At 45.9% G+C, this 18,961-nt stretch overlaps 2 protein-coding genes across 2 annotated transcripts in view; both read right to left on the reverse strand.

Moving 5' to 3' along the window:
• Positions 1-11,650, reverse strand: part of LOC137536979 (zinc finger protein 721-like) — a 56,234-nt gene extending 44,584 nt beyond the window's left edge. Inside the window, exons 1-2 of the mRNA XM_068259143.1 lie at positions 11,441-11,650; positions 3,280-4,254 (exon numbers count right to left, since the gene is read on the reverse strand). Of these exons, the coding sequence (XP_068115244.1) occupies positions 3,280-4,254; positions 11,441-11,639 (1,174 nt within the window). The 5' untranslated portion in view covers positions 11,640-11,650. The remainder of the gene's footprint in view (positions 1-3,279; positions 4,255-11,440) is intronic.
• An 89-nt stretch (positions 11,651-11,739) lies between these two features.
• On the reverse strand, positions 11,740-18,359 carry LOC137535011 (gastrula zinc finger protein XlCGF53.1-like). The gene is made up of 6 exons (XM_068256773.1): positions 18,282-18,359; positions 13,100-13,219; positions 12,575-12,709; positions 12,366-12,489; positions 12,136-12,233; positions 11,740-12,023 (listed from the first exon to the last, which is right to left on the reverse strand). The coding sequence occupies exons 2-6, from the start codon at positions 13,175-13,177 to the stop codon at positions 11,751-11,753; spliced, it is 708 nt and encodes a 235-aa protein (XP_068112874.1). The 5' UTR covers positions 13,178-13,219; positions 18,282-18,359; the 3' UTR covers positions 11,740-11,750.
• Positions 18,360-18,961: the final 602 nt, after the last annotated feature.

Here is an 18,961-nt window from a genome sequence, read left to right on the forward strand (position 1 = left end):
CACTCAAGAGCTGTGTGCAGCAACAAGCTCCGCCCGAAACATGTAGTGTACTGCCTGCTTCAATACAGCTTGTTGCTGCACACAGCTCTTGAGTGCCGTGTCTTCCTTTCGTGTTTGCCTGTTTGTTTGCAGGTGTGGTGGACCTGCATGACACTGAGCACCGGCTGGCCGACTTATTGTTGGTTATTCCCGAGGTGAGGTGATCTCTTTGTTTCTGTTCTAAAATGCCAGGGCAGTATAGGAACCCCACAAGTGACCCCATTTTAGAAAGAAGACACCCCAAGGTATTCCGTTAGTTGTTGTAATGATCGTCTCTGCTGTCTGCACAGGCAGACAGCTGTTTGACCATTTAGTAAATTTGAGTGCAGCAGGTCCCTGGAAAAGAGACCTGTCTCCACTCTGCAAGCTGCAGAGTTGCTGTTCTGCGGAGGAATTTGCATCCACTTGTCATGCAAATTGCTTAGCTGCTTCCTCTGATGGCTTGCAGTATAAAAACCATTTCTTCCCAGAGTTCCTTGCTGGTCATGATGGTTTGTTCCTGCTGACTTACCTGGAGTCTCAGCCTTTGCTAATCGTTTGTTAAGATTATCTTAGAGTAATTCTTTGGGAGTGCACTAGGCATTCCTTGTAGCGTAGTCAGGTTGTATTATCTGTTTGACTTCTATCTGTTGCTATTGTCTTGTCACCAGCGGCGGTCGACAAGAAATCGTTCTGTCTGTTGGGATCGCATTCGCCCTAGCGGTAGTGGCGGTGGTTCCTTCTGTATTCTGCCTTAGGGGTGCTAACCAGAGCAGCGGTTGCTACTGGTAGCCCCATCTGTCTGTCTGTCTGGATCGCATTCACCCTAGCTGTAGTGGTGGTGGTTCCTTCTGTACTCTGTCTGGGAGTGTAGGCCAGAGCTGTGGTTGCTGCTGGCTACTCCTTCTCTCTGTCTTGTCTGGTACGAACGCTTGCTGTAGGCTTGGTGTGGTAACCGTTTAGCAAGCGTTCGCGTTCTCTATTTTCGTGTTTGTGTTACATTGGTTAGTTAGAGTGGCACGCTTATCACTGGGCGCCTAACGTGCGGTGATCGTGTCTTTAACGCGTTCGCTGTTGGAAATTAGTGCAGAGTTCGCGTTTAGCTAGCGTTTGTTATTTTCTTTGACGTTCTGATCATTGTTTTTTGCTTTGTCTTCCTTGCTACACTTGTGCTCTGTCTGATTCGGTCTTGTGTCACTATTGGCAATCGCCACTCTTGCGATTGCGTTCCCACTTCGTTTCCGCTGTTGTGTGTTCACCGTCGCTGGGTGGCGACTAGATTGGTGGACACACATACATTCTGTTTCTGTGCTCTCTCTCTCTCTTTAAGGGCTATCTTGCCCTGCATTGCTTCGACTCGTGCAATTCCCATCTGGCACCTGTGGCAGGGCAGAGGCTGTGTTCCTCTGCACTCCACAGCTCCATCTGCCAGTGGGAATTTCCCTCTACAAGTGCATAGCACCATAGCTGGGTTCTGTTCAATTACACGCTTGTGGAGGATTTCCGCAGTGTCAGCGCACATCTTGTGCGTTACAGTTGTATGGTGAGTTCATAGAAGATTTTATTTTTTGTCACAAGTTAGTGGAAAATGACAATAAAAATCAATTTCCGCTAACTTGTGACAAAAAATAAAATCTTCTATGAACTCACCATACTTCTAATGGAATACCTTGGGGTGTCTTCTTTCTAAAATGGGGTCACTTGTCGGGTGGGAGAAATATTTATGTAAATGGACAATTGTGTATAAAAAAAATTCAAAAAATTGTAATTTACAGATATTTCTCCCACCTAGCATGGGTATATGTAAAAATACACCACAAAAAACATTATACTACTTCTCCTGAGTACGGCGATACCACATGTGACAGTTTTTTGCAGCCTAGGTGCGCTAAGGGGCCCAACGTCCTATGAGTACCTTTAGGATTTTACAGGACATTTTGAGACATTTGATTTCAGGGCAGTATAGGAACCCCACAAATGAACCCATTTTAGAAAGAAGACACCCCAAGGTATTCCGGTAGGAGTATGGTGAGCTCATAGAAGATTTTATTTTTTGTCACAAGTTAGCGGAAAATGACACTTTGTGAAAAAAAAAAAAAGAGTAAAAATCTATTTACGCTAACTTGTGACAAAAAATAAAATCTTCTATGAGCTCACCATACTCCTACCAGAATACCTTGGGGTGTCTTCTTTCTAAAATGGGGTGATTTGTGGGGTTCCTATACTGCCCTGGCATTTTAGGGGCCCTAAAGCGTGAGGAGTAGTCTAGAAACCAAATGCCTCAAAATGACCTGTGAAATCCTAAAGGTACTCATAGGACGTTGGGCCCCTCAGCGCACCTAGGCTACAAAAATGTGTTACACATGTGGTGTCGCCGTACGCTGAGAAGTATTATAACGTGTTTTGGGGTGTATTTTTACACATGCCCATGCTGGGTGGGAGAAATCTCTCTGTAAATGGACAATTGTGTGTAAAAAAAATTTAAAAAAAATCTCGTTTACAGAAATATTTCTCCCACCCAGCATGGGTATGTGTAAAAATACACCCCAAAACACATTATACTACTTCTGAGTACAGCGATACCACGTGTGACCCCTTTTTTGCAGCCTAGGTGCGCTAAGGGGCCCAATGTCCTATGAGCACCTTTAGGCTTTACAGGGGTGCTTACAATTTAGCAGCCCCCAAAATGCCAGGACAGTAAACACACCCCACAAATGACCCCATTTTGGAAAGTAGACACCCCAAGGTATTCAGAGAGGGGCCTGGTGAGTCCGTGGCAGATTTCTTTTTTTTTTTTGTCACACGATAGCAGAAATGGAAACTTTTTTTTTGTTTTATTTCTGTTTCAAAGTGAAAACTTTCCTTGAGTCTCAGCTTCTTATTTTCACTGTTAAATTCTGACTTTGAATTGTGATTAAAATCTGAGTCTTTCAGCTCCCAACAAGAACAAATGATTTTCTTTTCAGCACTCCCTTTTGTTATTTGGAATGTTTCTTCATCCAGATAAAAGTGTTTACACTGAGCGCTGAAGCTGATCGCCGTCATAGAAACAATGTTATGCTGCGCCCCGTGTAAGGGTAATTCAGGGCGATCACCAGACCCCAAATTACATTTCCCTCTGAGTTGCTACAACTGGGAGGGGGAAAAGTATTTAACGCCACCGGGGAGTTTAGCGGCAGCAGGGAGAGCAGTTATGTAGCTCACCCAGCGCCAAACTGCCTGGGGCCTGGATACTATGTATATGATACTTAGTAACCCATTAATTGGGCTTCTTACCAATGTGAGAGCGTTCATGCCTGGCAAGATGTGATTTACGCCCAAAACATTTCCCACACTCAGCACATGAATATGGATTCTCACCAGTGTGAGATCTCTTGTGTTGAACAAGATATGATTTATCCCCAAAACATTTCCCACACTCAGCACATGAATAGGGCTTCTCACCAGTGTGAGAGCTTTCATGCCTGGCAAGATGTGATTTAGTCCCAAAACATTTCCCACACTCAGCACATGAATATGGCCTCTCACCAGTGTGAGATCTCTTGTGTTTAACAAGATATGATTTATCCCCAAAACATTTCCCACACTCAGCACATGCATAGGGCTTCTCACCTGTGTGAGTTCTCTTATGTGAAACAAGATGTGATTTCTTCAAAAAATATTTCCCACACTCAGCACATAAATAGGGCTTCTCACCAGTGTGAGTTCTTACATGGGCAATAAGAATTGATTTAAGCCCAAAACTTTTCCCACACTCAGCACATGAATAGGGCTTTTCACCCGTGTGAGTTCTCTTATGTGAAGCAAGATCTGATTTGTTTACAAAATATTTCCCACACTCAGCACATGAATATGGCTTCTCACCAGTGTGATATCTCTTGTGTTTAACAAGATATGATTTATCCCCAAAACATTTCCCACACTCAGCACATAAATAAGGCTTCTCACCTGTGTGACATCTCTCATGTGTGACAAGGTTTGATTTAGTAAGAAAACATTTCCCACACTCAGCACATGAATAGGGCTTTTTGAAACATGAATAAGACCCTCCAGCAGTGAAAGAACTTTTCTGGGTATGAAGCCCCTCAAAGTTAGACAGGTGAGGGAAGTCTGGGGGAATATTTGTGGTAATTAGGATATTTGCAGGAGACTCTTGCCCAATGACATCATCCATTGTACAGTCTGTGAATACAGAGAGACGAGTCTCTGAGAGGTTCCTGATCCCGGGACTCCGCCCTGCAAATAGAGAAAAACCATCACTTCCTGTTAGAGAATTCTGAGGTGAGAAACAATTATCATTAGGGATGTTCGGTGAGTTGCTGATAATTCCAAGTTGATGCAAAGTATATGCATGTTGGAAATGGGCCAGATGCAGCAGCTTAATAGCTTTGCATATAATTAGCATACAATCGGCACCATCTCAGGTTTATTGGCATGTCACTGACCATCAACAGTTTTCAGCCTGACAGAGAACTGCGGAAGGTTGTGCTCATTACAGGCGGCCAATCACATGACATAAACTTTGATTTGCATACAAATTGTATGTAGCTTGAAATTCAGCCAATCAGATGCATTTCCTGAGAAATGGGATTAGCTGCATATTATTTGCATACAAGTCAGAGGTATTTGCTTCTCATTGAGCATCCCTACACCTAAAGCATTGGCCATACATTGAAAAGCAGTAAACTCCAGCTTGATGAGACAGTGGAAGCTTTATGTACTGATAGCAAGAAATCTGCCTTATGTTTGTAGAGCAATGTGGTTTCATTCTCATTACCATTTTCTACTCGTGTCACTCATATGCCCCTTGTGGAGTCGGTACAAAAATCATCCGCCTCCAACTCCACGCCTCAGTTTATGAAACCGCTGACTCCGACTCCAGGTACCCCAAATTGCTCCATCTCCGCAGCCTGTGCAGAGCTATGGTGTGAGTACAAAAATCACTAATCCTACTGTATATATACAGGCGTCAATTCACCAAGCAATTGGTAATGCTGAAAAGAGCCGATTTTACCGATCACTTCATCGTGGCCGTTACCACATGGAAAGCTGAAATTACCGAGCAGTGAGGTCATTACCGTCTTGTGCAGTAAACACCTCAACAAATGTCGGTAAATGTCAATTCATCAAGGTTACAGCATGCAGTAAAGCCCTGGATGATTACCGGCAGTTCTCCTCTGTCAGAATCAGTGTGAGACTCACAGAACTCACACAGAAGCAGAGATCTTTCTCTATGACTGACAGGAGCAGAAGCCAATAGGAACAGACTGTCTCCTGCAAATGATTTTGATTGGACCCGAAGCCTTCTTGGGTGGGGAGGGGGTCGTCACGCTTTCCTACCCCCCAGGCAGCGAGCAGAGATAGATACAACAAAAGACGCTTCCCGTGCCTCCCTTTGCCAGTTTAACCTCTTCTGTTGCTGTTTGAAGATGCAGAGTAGCTAGTGGGGAAATCCCCTAAGCAGGGCATGTTTAAAGTTTCTTGGAAGTTCATCTAAACTGTGGCAAAGAAATAAAAGGTTAAGAAAGACTAATGGAGACTGATAGATTCAGGCTACTTACACTCCAGGACGTTGCGTTTAGGGGACGTTATAGGGCACATAACCTGCCCCTAACGCAACACCTGGTGCTCTCTGATGTGGACGTCAGAGTGAGCCGTGTTGTGCAGCTCACTCTGGCATCCGTGATGCCGTGATGTGTAATCTTGGACGCATGCGGCATCACGTGGTCCCTCCCGGCCAATCGCCGCACAGAGTGGCCGCTCCAGGAAGTAAACACTGCACGTCACACCGTGCAGTGAATATTAATTAGCCATGTGCCTGGCCGCTCTCCACTCCTCCCCAACACTACTGAGCATGTGTGCACAGTCTAACACGGCTTAGCCGCGCATAACGCACAGCATGCAGCACTCTCAACGGATGTGCTGCGTTACAATGTAACGCAACGTGGGCACTGTGAACAGCCCATTGATTTTTCATTACTGTGCGGTGGGGCTGCGTTACAGGCAGCACTAAAGTGCGCCTGTAACGTCTCACTGTGAAAGAAGCCTAAGAGCAACCAGAGGCAGTATAACAAAACATGTACATCTAAAGGGATGTCAGGATGCCTCTTACTATTGTAATGTTGTCTCTGCACGGAGAACAGATGTAACGACACAGACAATTCACACTCTTCTGCTGTTACTGACAACTGGGCTTCGGTAAATTACCGAACTTCTACTACACCTGTGAAAATATTGTTGAATTAGCACACAAAAGTCTTAAATACCGAATCCGGTATTTTCACGACTTTTTCTTTATCAAACAGCCTTGATGAATTGGTGCCTAAGTGTAGCCATATCTCTCCTCCCAGCCTTCTGTCCAACGAAGAACTGACCTGCTGCACACTGCAGCTCCTATTGGACAGGAGAACAGTGGGGGGTGGGGAAGGGTGAGGACTAGAAATCACTGTCCTCCCCCGCATAGTTAATGTCCATAGAATTGTGTAGCTTTCACTGGCTTCCTCAGTCCCTCCCGTTCCCGGTTGGTGAAGTGGTTATGAATTCTGTATACTGTAAGCGGACATGAATGGGCGGATTCTGGGAACTTATTGAACCCTGTCTGCCCAGTAACAGGAATTACTCATGCTGTCTTCTTTCCTCCATACACAGGGAGTTCCTATTACTGGGCATGTGCAGCTCAGGAAGCCATGCCTGCTCACAGGAAATGCATGTTCACAGTTTCTTCCTGTGCAAAGGATATGAATGTCCTCCAGAATAAGAGAGGAAGTAAAAGTGCTAAGAGCTTCCATACTCATATACAAACACTCCCAACTATTCAATTTAAAAAAATAATTCCTACACTTTATTGACTTATCTAAACCTCCTGTGGCACACAGGAGGTTTAGATAAGTCAATAAAATGTAGGAAATTTTTCAGTGCCTTCAGAAGGCTTCCTCTGCACTTCCTGTGTGCCTCCTTCAGTGTCTCCTCTGCACCTCCTGTGTTCCCCCTTCAGGGCTTCCTCTGCACCTCCTGTGTTCCCCCTTCAGTGCTTCCTCTGCACTTCCTGTGTGCCTCCTTCAGTGCTTCCTCTGCACCTTCTGTGTGCCCCCTTCAGTGTCTCCTCTGCACCTCCTGTGTGCTCCCTTCAGGGCATCCTTTGCACTTCCTGTGTGCCCCCTTCAGTGCTTCCTCTGCACTTCCTGTGTGCCCCCTTCAGTGCTTCCTCTGCACCTGTTGTGTGCCCACTTCAGTGCTTCCTCTACACCTCCTGTGTGCCCCCTTCAGTGTCTCCTCTGCACCTCCTGTGTGCCCCCTTCAGTGCCTCCTCTGCACCTCCTGTGTGCCCCCTTTGGTGCTTCCTCTGCACTTACTGTGTGCCCCCTTCACTGCCTCCTCTGCACCTCCTGTGTGCCCCCTTTGGTGCTACCTCTGCACTTCCTGTGTGCCTCCTTCAGTGCTTCCTCTACACTTCCTGTGTGCTCTCTTCAGTGCTTTCTCTTCACTTCCTGTGAACCCCTTTAGTGTTTCCTTTGCACCTCCTGTGTGCCCCCTTTAGTGCTTCCTCTGCACTTCCTGTGTGCCCCCTTCAGTGCTTCCTCTGCACCTCCTGTGTGCCCGCTTGCGACTCTGCAGGGAGAAAGGGGGGATAGAGAGAGGAGGAGGCCAGGAATTGTAGGAATGCGGACCGTGCCCCTCAGAATGCGGCCTGGGTCAAGCAAAGTTTGCCCCGACCTGAACTAACCACACAATTTTTTTTTGGCCCTGCGCTGTTATGGGGGGGGGGGGGGGGGGGTGAGAGCATCTGGAAAAAAATTATTGCTATTATCTTCAGAGTGAAAACAGCACAAATCCTATTTTTTGCAGCACAAATAGCCATAAATGCTTCACTAACCAAACAGGATGAATTTTTTTTTATACAGTGCCTTGTTAATAATGTGCAGTTAATAATGTGTGTGGGGGAGCGTTTATAAGCAGAGCAGCCTGGTAATGCTGGTACACGTATCACCACGCCCATGGGGAAGCGTGCCGAGAGGTTGTGTCACATACCAGAGGGAATGGACCCATCTTCTTATCTTCACGTACAAGTGCTTCCTGTTACTGGGCATGCATGGTTAGTGGGACCCATAAGGCCGGCCCCCCTACAATCAGCACACAGTGGCTTGCAAAAGTATTCGGCCCCCTTGAAGTTTTCCACATTTTGTCACATTACTGCCACAAACATGAATCAATTTTATTGGAATTCCACTTGAAAGACCAATACAAAGTGGTGTACATGTGAGAAGTGTAACAAAAATCATACATAATTGCAAACATTTTTTACAAATCAATAACTGCAAAGTGGGGCGTGCGTAATTATTCAGCCCCCTTTGGTCTGAGTGCAGTCAGTTGCCCATAGACATTGCCTGATGAGTGCTAATGACTAAACAGAGTGCACCTGTGTGTAATCTAATGTCAGTACAAATACAGCTGCTCTGTGACGGCCTCAGAGGTTGTCAAAGAGAATATTGGGAGCAACAACACCATGAAGTCCAAAGAACACACAAGACAGGTCAGGGATAAAGCTATTCAAAAACTTAAAGCAGGCTTAGCCTACAAAAATATTTCCAAAGCCTTGAACATCCCAGAGAGCACTGTTCAAGCGATCATTCAGAAATGGAAGGAATATGGCACAACTGTAAACCTACCAAGACAAGGCCATCCACCTAAACTCACAGGCCGAACAAGGAGAGCGCTGATCAGAAATGCAGTCAAGAGGCCCATGGTGACTCTGGACGAGCTGCAGAGATCTACAGCTCAGGTGGGGGAATCTGTTCATAGGACAACTATTAGTCATGCACTGTACAAAGTTGGCCTTTATGGAAGAGTGACAAGAAGAAAGGCATTGTTAACAGAAAAGCATAAGAAGTCCCGTTTGCAGTTTGCCACAAGCCATGTGGGGGACACAGCAAACATGTGGAAGAAAGTGCTCTAGTCAGATGAGACCAAAATGAAACTTTTTGGCCAAAATACAAAACGCTATGTGTGGCAGAAAACTAACACTGCACATCACTCAGAACACACCATCCCCACTGTCAAACATGGTGGTGGCAGCATCATGCTTTGGGGTGCTTCTCTTCAGCAGGGACAGGGAAGCTGGTCAGAGTTGATGGGAAGATGGATGGAGCCAAATACAGGGCAACCTTGGAAGAAAACCTCTTGGAGTCTGCAAAACACTTGAGACTGGGGCGGAGGTTCACCTTCCAGCAGGACAACCCTCCTAAACATAAAGCCAGGGCAACAAGGGAATGGTTTAAAACAAAACATATCAATGTGTTAGAATGGCCCAGTCAAAGTCCAGATCTAAATCCAATCGAAAATATGTGGCAAGATCTGAAAACTGTTGTTCACAAATGCAGTCTGACTGAGCTGGAGCTGTTTAGCAAAGAAGCATGGGCAAGGATTTCAGTATCTAGATGTGCAAAGCTGGTAGAGACATACCCTAAAAGACTGGCAGCTGTAATTGCAGCAAAAGGTGGTTCTACAAAGTATTGACTCAGGGGGCTGAATAATTACGCACACCCCACTTTGCAGTTATTTATTTGTAAAAAATGTTTGGAATCATGTATGATTTTCATTCCACCTCTCACGTGTACACTACTTTGCATTGGTCTGTCACATGCAATTCCAATAAAATTGATTTATGTTTGTGGCAGTAATGTGACAAAATGTGGAAAACTTCAAGGGGGCCGAATACTTTTGCAAGCCACTGTATGTGCTGATTGTAGGGGGCCTGCCTTATGGGTCCCACGAACCATGCATGCCCAGTAACAGGAAGCACTTGTACGTGAAGATAAGAAGATGGGTCCATTCCCTCTGGTATGTGACACAACCTCTCGGCACGCTTCCCCATGGGCGTGGTGATACGTGTGGCAGCATTACCAGGCTGCTCTGCTTATAAACGCTCCCCCACACACATTATTAACTGCAGCATTTTTGACTGATGGGCCCACCTGATAACTTTTATGAATATTGATCTCTTGTTTCTTAGGCCCTCCCATCCACTTTACTTTTGTGGTTTGGCACGTAACAGTCTGAGTAGACAGGCCCGTGTGTTCCCATGATGAATGAATGTTAATTAATATTGTTTTATTGGCAGCCCAAAGGAGTGCCATCGGCTGTGGTGTCTTTTACATTTGCAATACTGTGTTTTTCAGAATATTGTCCCCCGTGTGGTGACATGCGGGGGGGGGGGGGGGGGTCAGGAGGAGACACAGGGGAGCGGAGGAGACACGTGGGGGTGGGGCAGGGGGGACACAGGGGAGCAGAGAAGGCATGTGGGGGTGGGGGCAGGGGGGACACAGGGGAGCAGAGGAGACATGGGGGGCCAGGAGGGAACACAGGGGGACAGGAAGGGACACAGGGGGACATAAGAGGGCAAAAGAGGTCACAGTGGGACACACAGGAGGACACGGGGAAAGAAGGGGACATACAGGGGAAGCAAAGGATGACACAGGGGGACAGAAGGGGACACATGGTGGATGGACAGAAGGGGGAACAGGAGGACAAATGGAACACAGGAGGACAATTATTGGGGAAGCACAATATATTCCCTGTTTTTTCCTTTTCTTCCCCTCTAAACCTAGGTGTGTCTTATATTCCGGAGCGTATGTGTTGGTTTTGTATTATGTGTCGTGCACAAATGGTTAATGATGGAGTGGGCGGGGAATGGATGGAATGGGCGGGGAATGGATTGGAATGGGCGGGGAATGGATTGGAATGGGCGGGGAATGCGATTATGTGGCCTGGGTGTGGTTGCACACTTCAGAGCCTTTATATGCATTATGTGTGATCAGTTGCTGTTGTACACCTGGGAGGGGCCGTAACATGTAGTGCATCTGTTCCACCATACAAAGCATCTTTGCAGCCAGTGGTGTGCTGCCTCTTTCTTGCTTTTGTTATTGTGGGGAACAGTTTCAAAAGCCTTTGCAAAGTCCAGGTATACCACATCTACTTCTTTCCCCAGATCTAAATCTGCATTTACCAAGTAACCCCAACAAAGATCTGTGTACAGAAATGTACAGTGACCATTATCAGCTTGTTACAGTCTGATAGAACTCATTTAATTTGTGATTATAGCTACATGTGACACAATAATCACTCTCAGAGTTGGAAAGTCCTGGCCTGATCAGCATTGTATTACTGCTGTGAGATGTAGTGGGATGCTTCTCACTCATCCACCACCTCACCTCTCCACACACCAGTACAGGGCACTCCAAAGCCAGCAGGTTGTCTGTACTGTTATTGTTACTGCCACCAAATACAATCATAAATGATAGTTTTACATGGCAAAGGTCTAACATGAGTATGTAGCATATCCCATAATATGGCCAGTCTGTGAGCAGTGACAGTCATAACAGCAATAAGATACACATTTATTCTATATGTAATGCAGACTACTCACCTGCTCTGCCCTCTGTAACATTGTCTTCCTCTTTACTTGTCCTCATCATGTCAGCCTCCTCCATAGTCTGTTGATCACTCCTCACATAAGTCTCTTCTTCTTCCTCTTTGATAGTCATCATCATATCCATTTCCTCTGTACACTGCTGATCACACCTCACATATGTCTCTTCTTCTTCCACTTTAATTGTTCTCTTCATGTCACCCTCCTCCACAGACTGCTGATCACACCTCACATATGTCTCTTCTTCTTCCTCTTTAATAGTCGTCTTCCTATCGCTCTCCTCTGTACACTGCTGATCACACCTCAGCTAACTTTCCTCTTCCTCATCTTTAATTGTCCTCATCATGTCACCCTCCTCCGTAGACTGCTGATCACCCCTCACAAATGTGTCTTCTTCTTCCTCTTTAATTGTCCCTATCATGCCACCCTCCTCCATAGACTGCTGATCACCCCTCACAAATGTGTCTTCTTCTTCCTCTTTAATTGTCCTCATCATGTCACCCTCCTCCATAGACTGCTGATCACTCCTCACATATGTCTCTTCTTCCTCTTTAACCACAGCATGTCCATGTACCCCATCCTAAGTGCACAAAGTGAGAGATCATTTTCAATGTGAAAACAGATAACAGCATAAACAGAAGAAAGAAATGTGTCATGGTTTAGAGTCTCTGGGGACTCTCAGCCCCACCTACCTTATAATGGTGGGGGATGGTGAGATCTTCCTGTGTACAATCCTGGGAATAAAGAGGACCTGTACATCTCTGGGGTGGGTTTCTCTTACTGGATCCATCTGCAGAAAAGCACACACTGACTAAATACAATGTCTCTATGTGTTTATCAGAAGACTGGGGGAGAAGGGGGGGTTCTAGCCGGACTCTCTGTACTGCTTCATCCCTCACTAGTAATTAACATCTCCCCTTACCTGGTGATGTGAGGGGCAGCTGATTCTCCATTATGGTGTTCTTATAGAGGTTCTTCTGTCCTTTTAAATACTGCCCCTCCTCCATGGAGAGACTGATGGTGATATCTTGACACCTTTTAGGAACCTGAAACATACAACGATACAATTACCAACCAGACACATCTCTTGTTGTTATTGGATAATGTACCAACATTCCCAGCACCACTCACCTCTCTTGTCAGCAGCTCCATCATCTTCCTGGTGATTTCCAGAATCTTCTGCTTGTTGTGTCCCTCAGATATCAGGGAGTGAGGTGGGGGCATTGTGATGGTCACATGATTACCAGACTTCACTGGAGGAAAACTCTGTGTAGAAAGTCCAACAATAATGTCACACCGCTCTCACAGAATTCTTCTCACCCCAACAGTCAGCGGTTTCCTTATTAGAGATAAAAGTGGCATCATGTGACCTCCTAGAATGCTCCTCAGCTCTCCAGTCATGTGTGTGTTTTATTATTAGAGATAAGAGTGATTTCATGTAACCTCCCACAATCCTCCTCAGCTCTCCAGTCATGTGTGTGTTTTATTATTAGAGATAAAAGTGGCATCATGTGACCTCCTAGAATGCTCCTCACCTCTCCAGTAATGTGTGTGTTTTATTATTAGAGATAAGAGTGATTTCATGTAACCTCCCACAATCCTCCTCACCTCTCCAGTCATGTGTGTGCTTTATTATTAGAGATAAGAGTACCTCACCTGTCCCATCAGCAGATAGATGATCTCTAGTGCGAGGTTGAATATCTTCTCAGTCATGTGACTCTGGTTCTCCTTCATCCTCAGTGATGTGGTTATGTGATCTGTTCAAGATTCCCCAACCTTTTGATAGATATTAAGGGGGGGGGGGGATATAATCCAGGTTGTACAGTTGTCAGTGGTGAAACTGTCGGTACAGGATCCCACCAGCACTCCCCCATTGGGGTAACATGTGGGTGGTAGGGCCATGCAGTATATCACAGGAAAGCATAATAAGTTGGTTTATAGCTACCTGTGCACTATACTCACAGCTTGCTGAAGTCCTGTCCTCCCTCTGCCTCCTCTCCAGCTGGCCTTCTCTCCTCACATCTACCTCCCACTGTTACCATTCCTGTGATGTTACAGCAGTGCTGGTAGTGGTAGATGAATGAGAATATGAGGAGAGAAGAGGCAGAGACTGAGGCTAATGGGAGCAGAGGAATGGAGCACACTGTGACAGGTAGCCATAAACCAATGTAAATCCTTCCTTTTACTACTCTGCATGGAGGTGGGGGAAGAGAGCAATACTGGAGTGTGGACATGGCTATACTGGAGGAAAAATGGCAAAACTGCAGTGGGGGGACATTACATACTGAAGGATAATGGCAATGCTGGAGGACACAGAGAGGATATGGCTATACTGGAGGAGAAATGGCATTACTGGGGTGGGGGGACATTACATATTGGAGGATAATAGCAATGCTGGGGGGATACAGGGTGGACACGGTTATACTGGGGAATAAATGGCATTACTAGAGTGGGGGTCTTGCATACAGGAGGATGATGGCAAAGCTGGGGACACAGGGTGGACATGGCTATACTGGAGGAAAAATGGCTTGAGTGGGGTGGGGAAAGCAATAAAAAAGTTGGTTTATATCAGCATCCTGTATTCCAAAAATTGCTAAATTGGTGTCAAGTACTGTCCCTGAGACCAGATTTTTCTTGACTCTGTAATGAGACTGAATTATTACTAGTAAGGTGAGATGTAAAAAAAATGACAAACAAGTCACAGCTGTAATGTAAAAGTCTCCTGTATGGCAATTACTTCAAGATGGATGATCAGGATAGTGACAGGTGTGCTATAATAATTCCAATATTTGTTTAGGGCTTTTCTCCTGTTGGAGCTTGCGAGGCAGCCACTAGAGCACACTCAGCAAGCAGTATCAGTGTTAGGGAGTCTTGCCCAAGACCTCCTTACTGAAAAGATGCAGTCTTATTGAATAGAAAGAGTTTAGAACTTAAAGGGGTTCTCTGTGTCTTTTAAAAAGCAAAAACTGACACTTACCTGGAGCTTCTATCGGCCCCCTGCAGCTGTAATGTCCCGCGCTTAGGGTTGCCACCCAGCCGGTATCTGGCCGGCTCAGCCGGAAATTCCAGTATAAAGCCGGCGCTAAAAAAAATTTTTTACTGGCATGTCATTTGCCGGTAAAAGTCTGACACCCTGATGAAGCGTCGCAAGTGACGCGAAACGTCGGTGGGCGGAGCCACGCAGCCTGCTCCTCGGCTGTGCTTCCGTGTTGGTGAGCGCATGGAGTGGCGTCCCGTCTCGCTCGTATGCCGGGTCGGTTGAAGCAGCAAACTAGACTGCCAGGACAAGGCATCTTAACCACTGGGGAGTTCAGGCCGAGACGCGGCTTTCCTTCCATCCAGTGACTCCACAGTGGTACACAGATTGGATACACGACTATCAGGAGAGCAGGACGGACGCTAGTGATATCATGTGGTGAGACCCATCCTTTTATTCCTTGCTGACAAACATATGAACTGTATCATCTCTGGGGGAATGAACCTCTGCCAGCTCCCAAGTCTACTTATTAATTGATCGTGGTGGACTACAACAGGAATTTGCAGCTTTGTCTCTAGGAGGAAGGGGGGCCCCCACTATATTTCATCCATAGTGCATGGCACCAGTACGGAAGCGCGGCATGCTTGAGATGTGTGAATGGGTAATCCCTCTATGCATTGTCAAGCTGGTATATCTATCATAGCGGCAGATTGAAGGCTAAACGGTAGCTTTGCATACACAATTTTATTCTTGAATCATGTGTGTTTCGTTCCTTTGTGATTATCTGAGTATTTACATGTCCTTGATTTATTAACAATAAATTTTGATACTTTGTATATTAAGGTGGCCTGAGTATCCATATGTGTTTAGATTTTTTAGTATTAAAAGTCTAAGCTTATCTGACTCCTTTCCCCTCTCTTCTAAGATAGGCATAAATTCCAGCCAATCGTGAGCAAGTGTTGCAGCGCCCCCTGGCTGTGTTGTTCACTACTCGTACAGGCTGGTGTAGTAGGAGGAGAAGTCAGCAGCTGACAGTCCTTGCTGCCTGTGTGAGCAGCATGTAAGTGTGCCCGGCCTCTGCAGGCTCCACAGCTAGGGGAGGAAAAGGCAGAGACACGATCAGCAGCAGTACAATGTACTGTGTGAGGAACAGCTGGGATGTGAAGGAGAGGACAGGGAGGAATATCAGTCAGAGGTGAGCAGACAAGCCTCAGAGGAGAGCAGGGATAGGATCAGCAGCAGTACAATGTGCTGCTGTGTGAGGAACAGCTGGGCTGTGTAGGAGAATACAGGGAGGTATGTCAGTCAGAGAAGAGGTGAGCAGAGGAGCCTCAGACTAGAGCAGGGAAAGACAAGATGAATCATGCCAGTGCTGCCGTTATACAGGTCAGGGAAACAGAGCTATTCTTATAGTGCACCAATGACATCATTTTGTGTTCTATATTAGCAGGAATATGTCATTGTTGCATTATAGGAATAGCTCTCTAGTTCCCTGAGCTGTGGAGAGAGATTGGGGCTGTTTGAGGGAGCAAAGCAACCCTGCCCCCCTAGGTGCATGTCAAAGATATTTAAAGTAATTCAAAGTAGGTTCCTGACCTGCAGAGAGGGAAGCCTCAGCATCCTATTGAGGCTCCTCAAGGTGGTCTGAAGTTCCCCATTGCTGAGTGCAGCCAACACCCCCCCCCCCCCCACATACACACATCGGGGCTGCGCAGCGCGTCTTCCTGGATCGTGGCAGCACAAGCCTGTCCGAAATTGCGCAGTAACATGGAGCCCGAGACTCCGGCTTACTGCGCATGTGCGAGCTGCCTCGCGTGGCCATGGTCCAGGGAGATGTACTGCGGGGCCCCGATAGGATTAGTGACAATGCGTTGTTGGTAATCTTCCAGGAGGGCTGCGCTCAGCGACAGGGGACATCAGAGCAGCGAGGGAAACCTTAATAGGATCCTGAGGCTTCCACCTCTTTAGGTAACTATCTAAAGTTGAACCTGAGTTGTGAGGTGAACTAAGCTTTTTGTTTCTTACCTGGAGCTACTTCCAGCCTGTGTCCTTTGCTGCAGCTCCGGTCTTCTCCAGCACGCCCCTCACAATTCCTCTAAGCTTTAATGGTAACATACTGTGTCTGCGGCAGGCTTGCTCTCACTAGTAACCATGATTCAAATGAGGATTAATTGCTGCAGGTGCGCAGCGGAAATATAAGGTGTTAATTACCTATAATTCCGCCATCCGCCCTGCGTTCCAAACAGGCTGCATGCGACCTATAAGATGCGTTGCAAGCCTCACTATGGGCACTTCCTCCTTACGGCTTGAAGGAGGAAGTGCCTGTAGTGAGGCTTGCAACGCATCCAATAGGACGCGTGCAGCCTGCTTGAAGCGCAGGGCATTATTAGTAATTAACACCTTATATCCCTGCCGCACACCTGCAGCAATTAATCCTCATTTGAATCACGAGTAACCACGAGTGGTTACTTGTGAGAGCAAGCCTGGTCTATGGTAGAGGTGAGATTAGGTTGTGAGCTCCTCTAAGGACAGCCATGACATGACTATGTGCTCTGTACAGTGCTGCAGGAGATGTCAGTGCTGTATAAATATATCATAATAATAACATGGTAGGACATTAGACTATGACTATGGTAGGATTAGATTGTGAGCTCCTGTGAGGACAGTGACATGACTATGTACTCTCTAAAGTGCTGCATAAAATGTCAGTGCTATATAAATACATAATAATAATATGGTAGGACATTAGACTATGACTATGGAAGGATTAGATTGTGAGTTCCTCTGAGGACGGTCAGTGACATGACTATGTACTCTGTGAAGTGTTGAAGAAGATGGTAGTGCTATATAAATAATAATAATAATGGCAGTATTTGTATAGCGCCTTTCTCCTGTCGGACTCAAAGCGCTTGCGAGGCAGCCACTAGAGCACACTCAGTAGGCAGTAGCAGAGTTAGGGAGTCTTGCCCAATGAACTCCTTACTGAATTACTGGCTTACTGAACAGGCAGAGCCGAGATTCGAACCCAGGTCTCCCATGTCAGAGGCAGAGCCCTTAACCAGTACACCATCCAGCCACTGTATGTACAGAACACAAATATGGTAGGACATTTGACTATGGTAGGGATTAAATTGTGAGCTCCTCTGAGGGCAGTCAATGACATGACTATGTACTCTGTAAAGTGCAGCGGAAGATGGCAATGCTATACAAATACATAATAATAATAATATGGTAGGACATTAAACTATAACTATGGTAGGATTAGATTGTCAGTTCCTCTGAAGACAGTCAGTGACATGACTATGTAAAGTGCTGCACAAGATGTTGGCGCTATATAAATATGCAACAATAATGGCTGGCTGTATGATAGATAGGACCTTTTAATTTCTCTTCACAGGTTGGGAGTCCCATCTATGGGATACCATGGATAGGTTTTCTATATTTTAATGTTATGCCTATAATCAACCATAATCTGTTGTAATCATGCCCTCTTCTTCCTGTTCTTGTTCAATTTTGGCAGTCATCTTAAGCGGCGTAACAGACCACACCCACTTTTAGGCCCCACCCTAAGCCGGTATTTTTTTACCCAAAAGGTGGCAACCCTACTTGTGCTGTCCTCCTCCGATCACTCGTTCCCCGCCACCGTGATCGGTGGAGGACAGCGTGGGACATTACAGCTGCAGGGGGCCGATAGAAGCATGAGGTAAGAGTCAGTTTTTGCTTCTTAAAAGACACCGAAGAACCCCTTTAACCCAAGTTTCCTATGTCAGAGGAGGAGCCCTTAACCATTACTATGACCTCCTCTGCAACAAAGTATATCCACCCTGACCTCTGATCTACTCAATATATAATAAGAATTACCTGTTTCAACAACAATATCTCCTCGCCACTTACTCCAACGTATCTTCCTGCCGTTACAGCCCTTACTACTGCCTCTGTTAGACCACTTCCTGCCTGTGTCACATGATCACTTTTTGTCTTTGGTTTATTTTCGTCTTGTTTGTGCTTTTCACTTAGGAGAGGTAAGATTGCCATCTTGTGGTGAATAGGCTAACTGCAACCTCTGTTTGTAGACTCACCTGCACTTAGCCATATAAAAGGTAGCCATACACTTAGGCTTCAGAGGAGCCGAAATGAAATAAAATATTTAGAAATAGTTTAAAAAGTGAAAGTAGATATGAGCTTACCTTCTCTCAGGGAAAACACTGTAGAATGAAATAAATAATTATAGCAAGCCCAGTGTCTCAGTGAGACTTGTTTTTCTTTTGTTGTTATTATTTTTTTGGTACATTGAAGCAATAATTAGACAGAATCAGGATAAGTGGCAGCAGGCTGTTGCTGTGGTAGCCCCCTGCCCTCCTTTATTTTTCAGTCAGGCTGAAAATACAGCTTCCTAGAAGTATTGTGAAGCTATATGTGTCCATCAGATTACAGTATTAGTTAGTTGCGTGTGCCTCCCAGTTAGCAATATTAGGTAGCTGTGTGTGTGTCCCAGATAGTAGCATAAGGCACTGTAGGCGTGTGTGCCCTCCAGCTAGCAG

This window comes from Hyperolius riggenbachi, chromosome 10 (genome assembly GCF_040937935.1).
Source record: "Hyperolius riggenbachi isolate aHypRig1 chromosome 10, aHypRig1.pri, whole genome shotgun sequence".
NCBI lineage: Eukaryota > Metazoa > Chordata > Amphibia > Anura > Hyperoliidae > Hyperolius > Hyperolius riggenbachi.

Coding starts and splice junctions, on each gene's coding strand:
- LOC137535011 (XM_068256773.1), bottom strand. CDS start 13,177: ATGAAGGAGAACCAGAGTCACATGACTGAGAAGATATTCAACCTCGCA. Junction 12,710..13,099: donor TCTATCTGCTGATGGGACAG/GTGAGGTACTCT, acceptor CTTTCTACACAG/AGTTTTCCTCCAGTGAAGTC. Junction 12,024..12,135: donor CCATCCCCCACCATTATAAG/GTAGGTGGGGCT, acceptor TTGTGCACTTAG/GATGGGGTACATGGACATGC.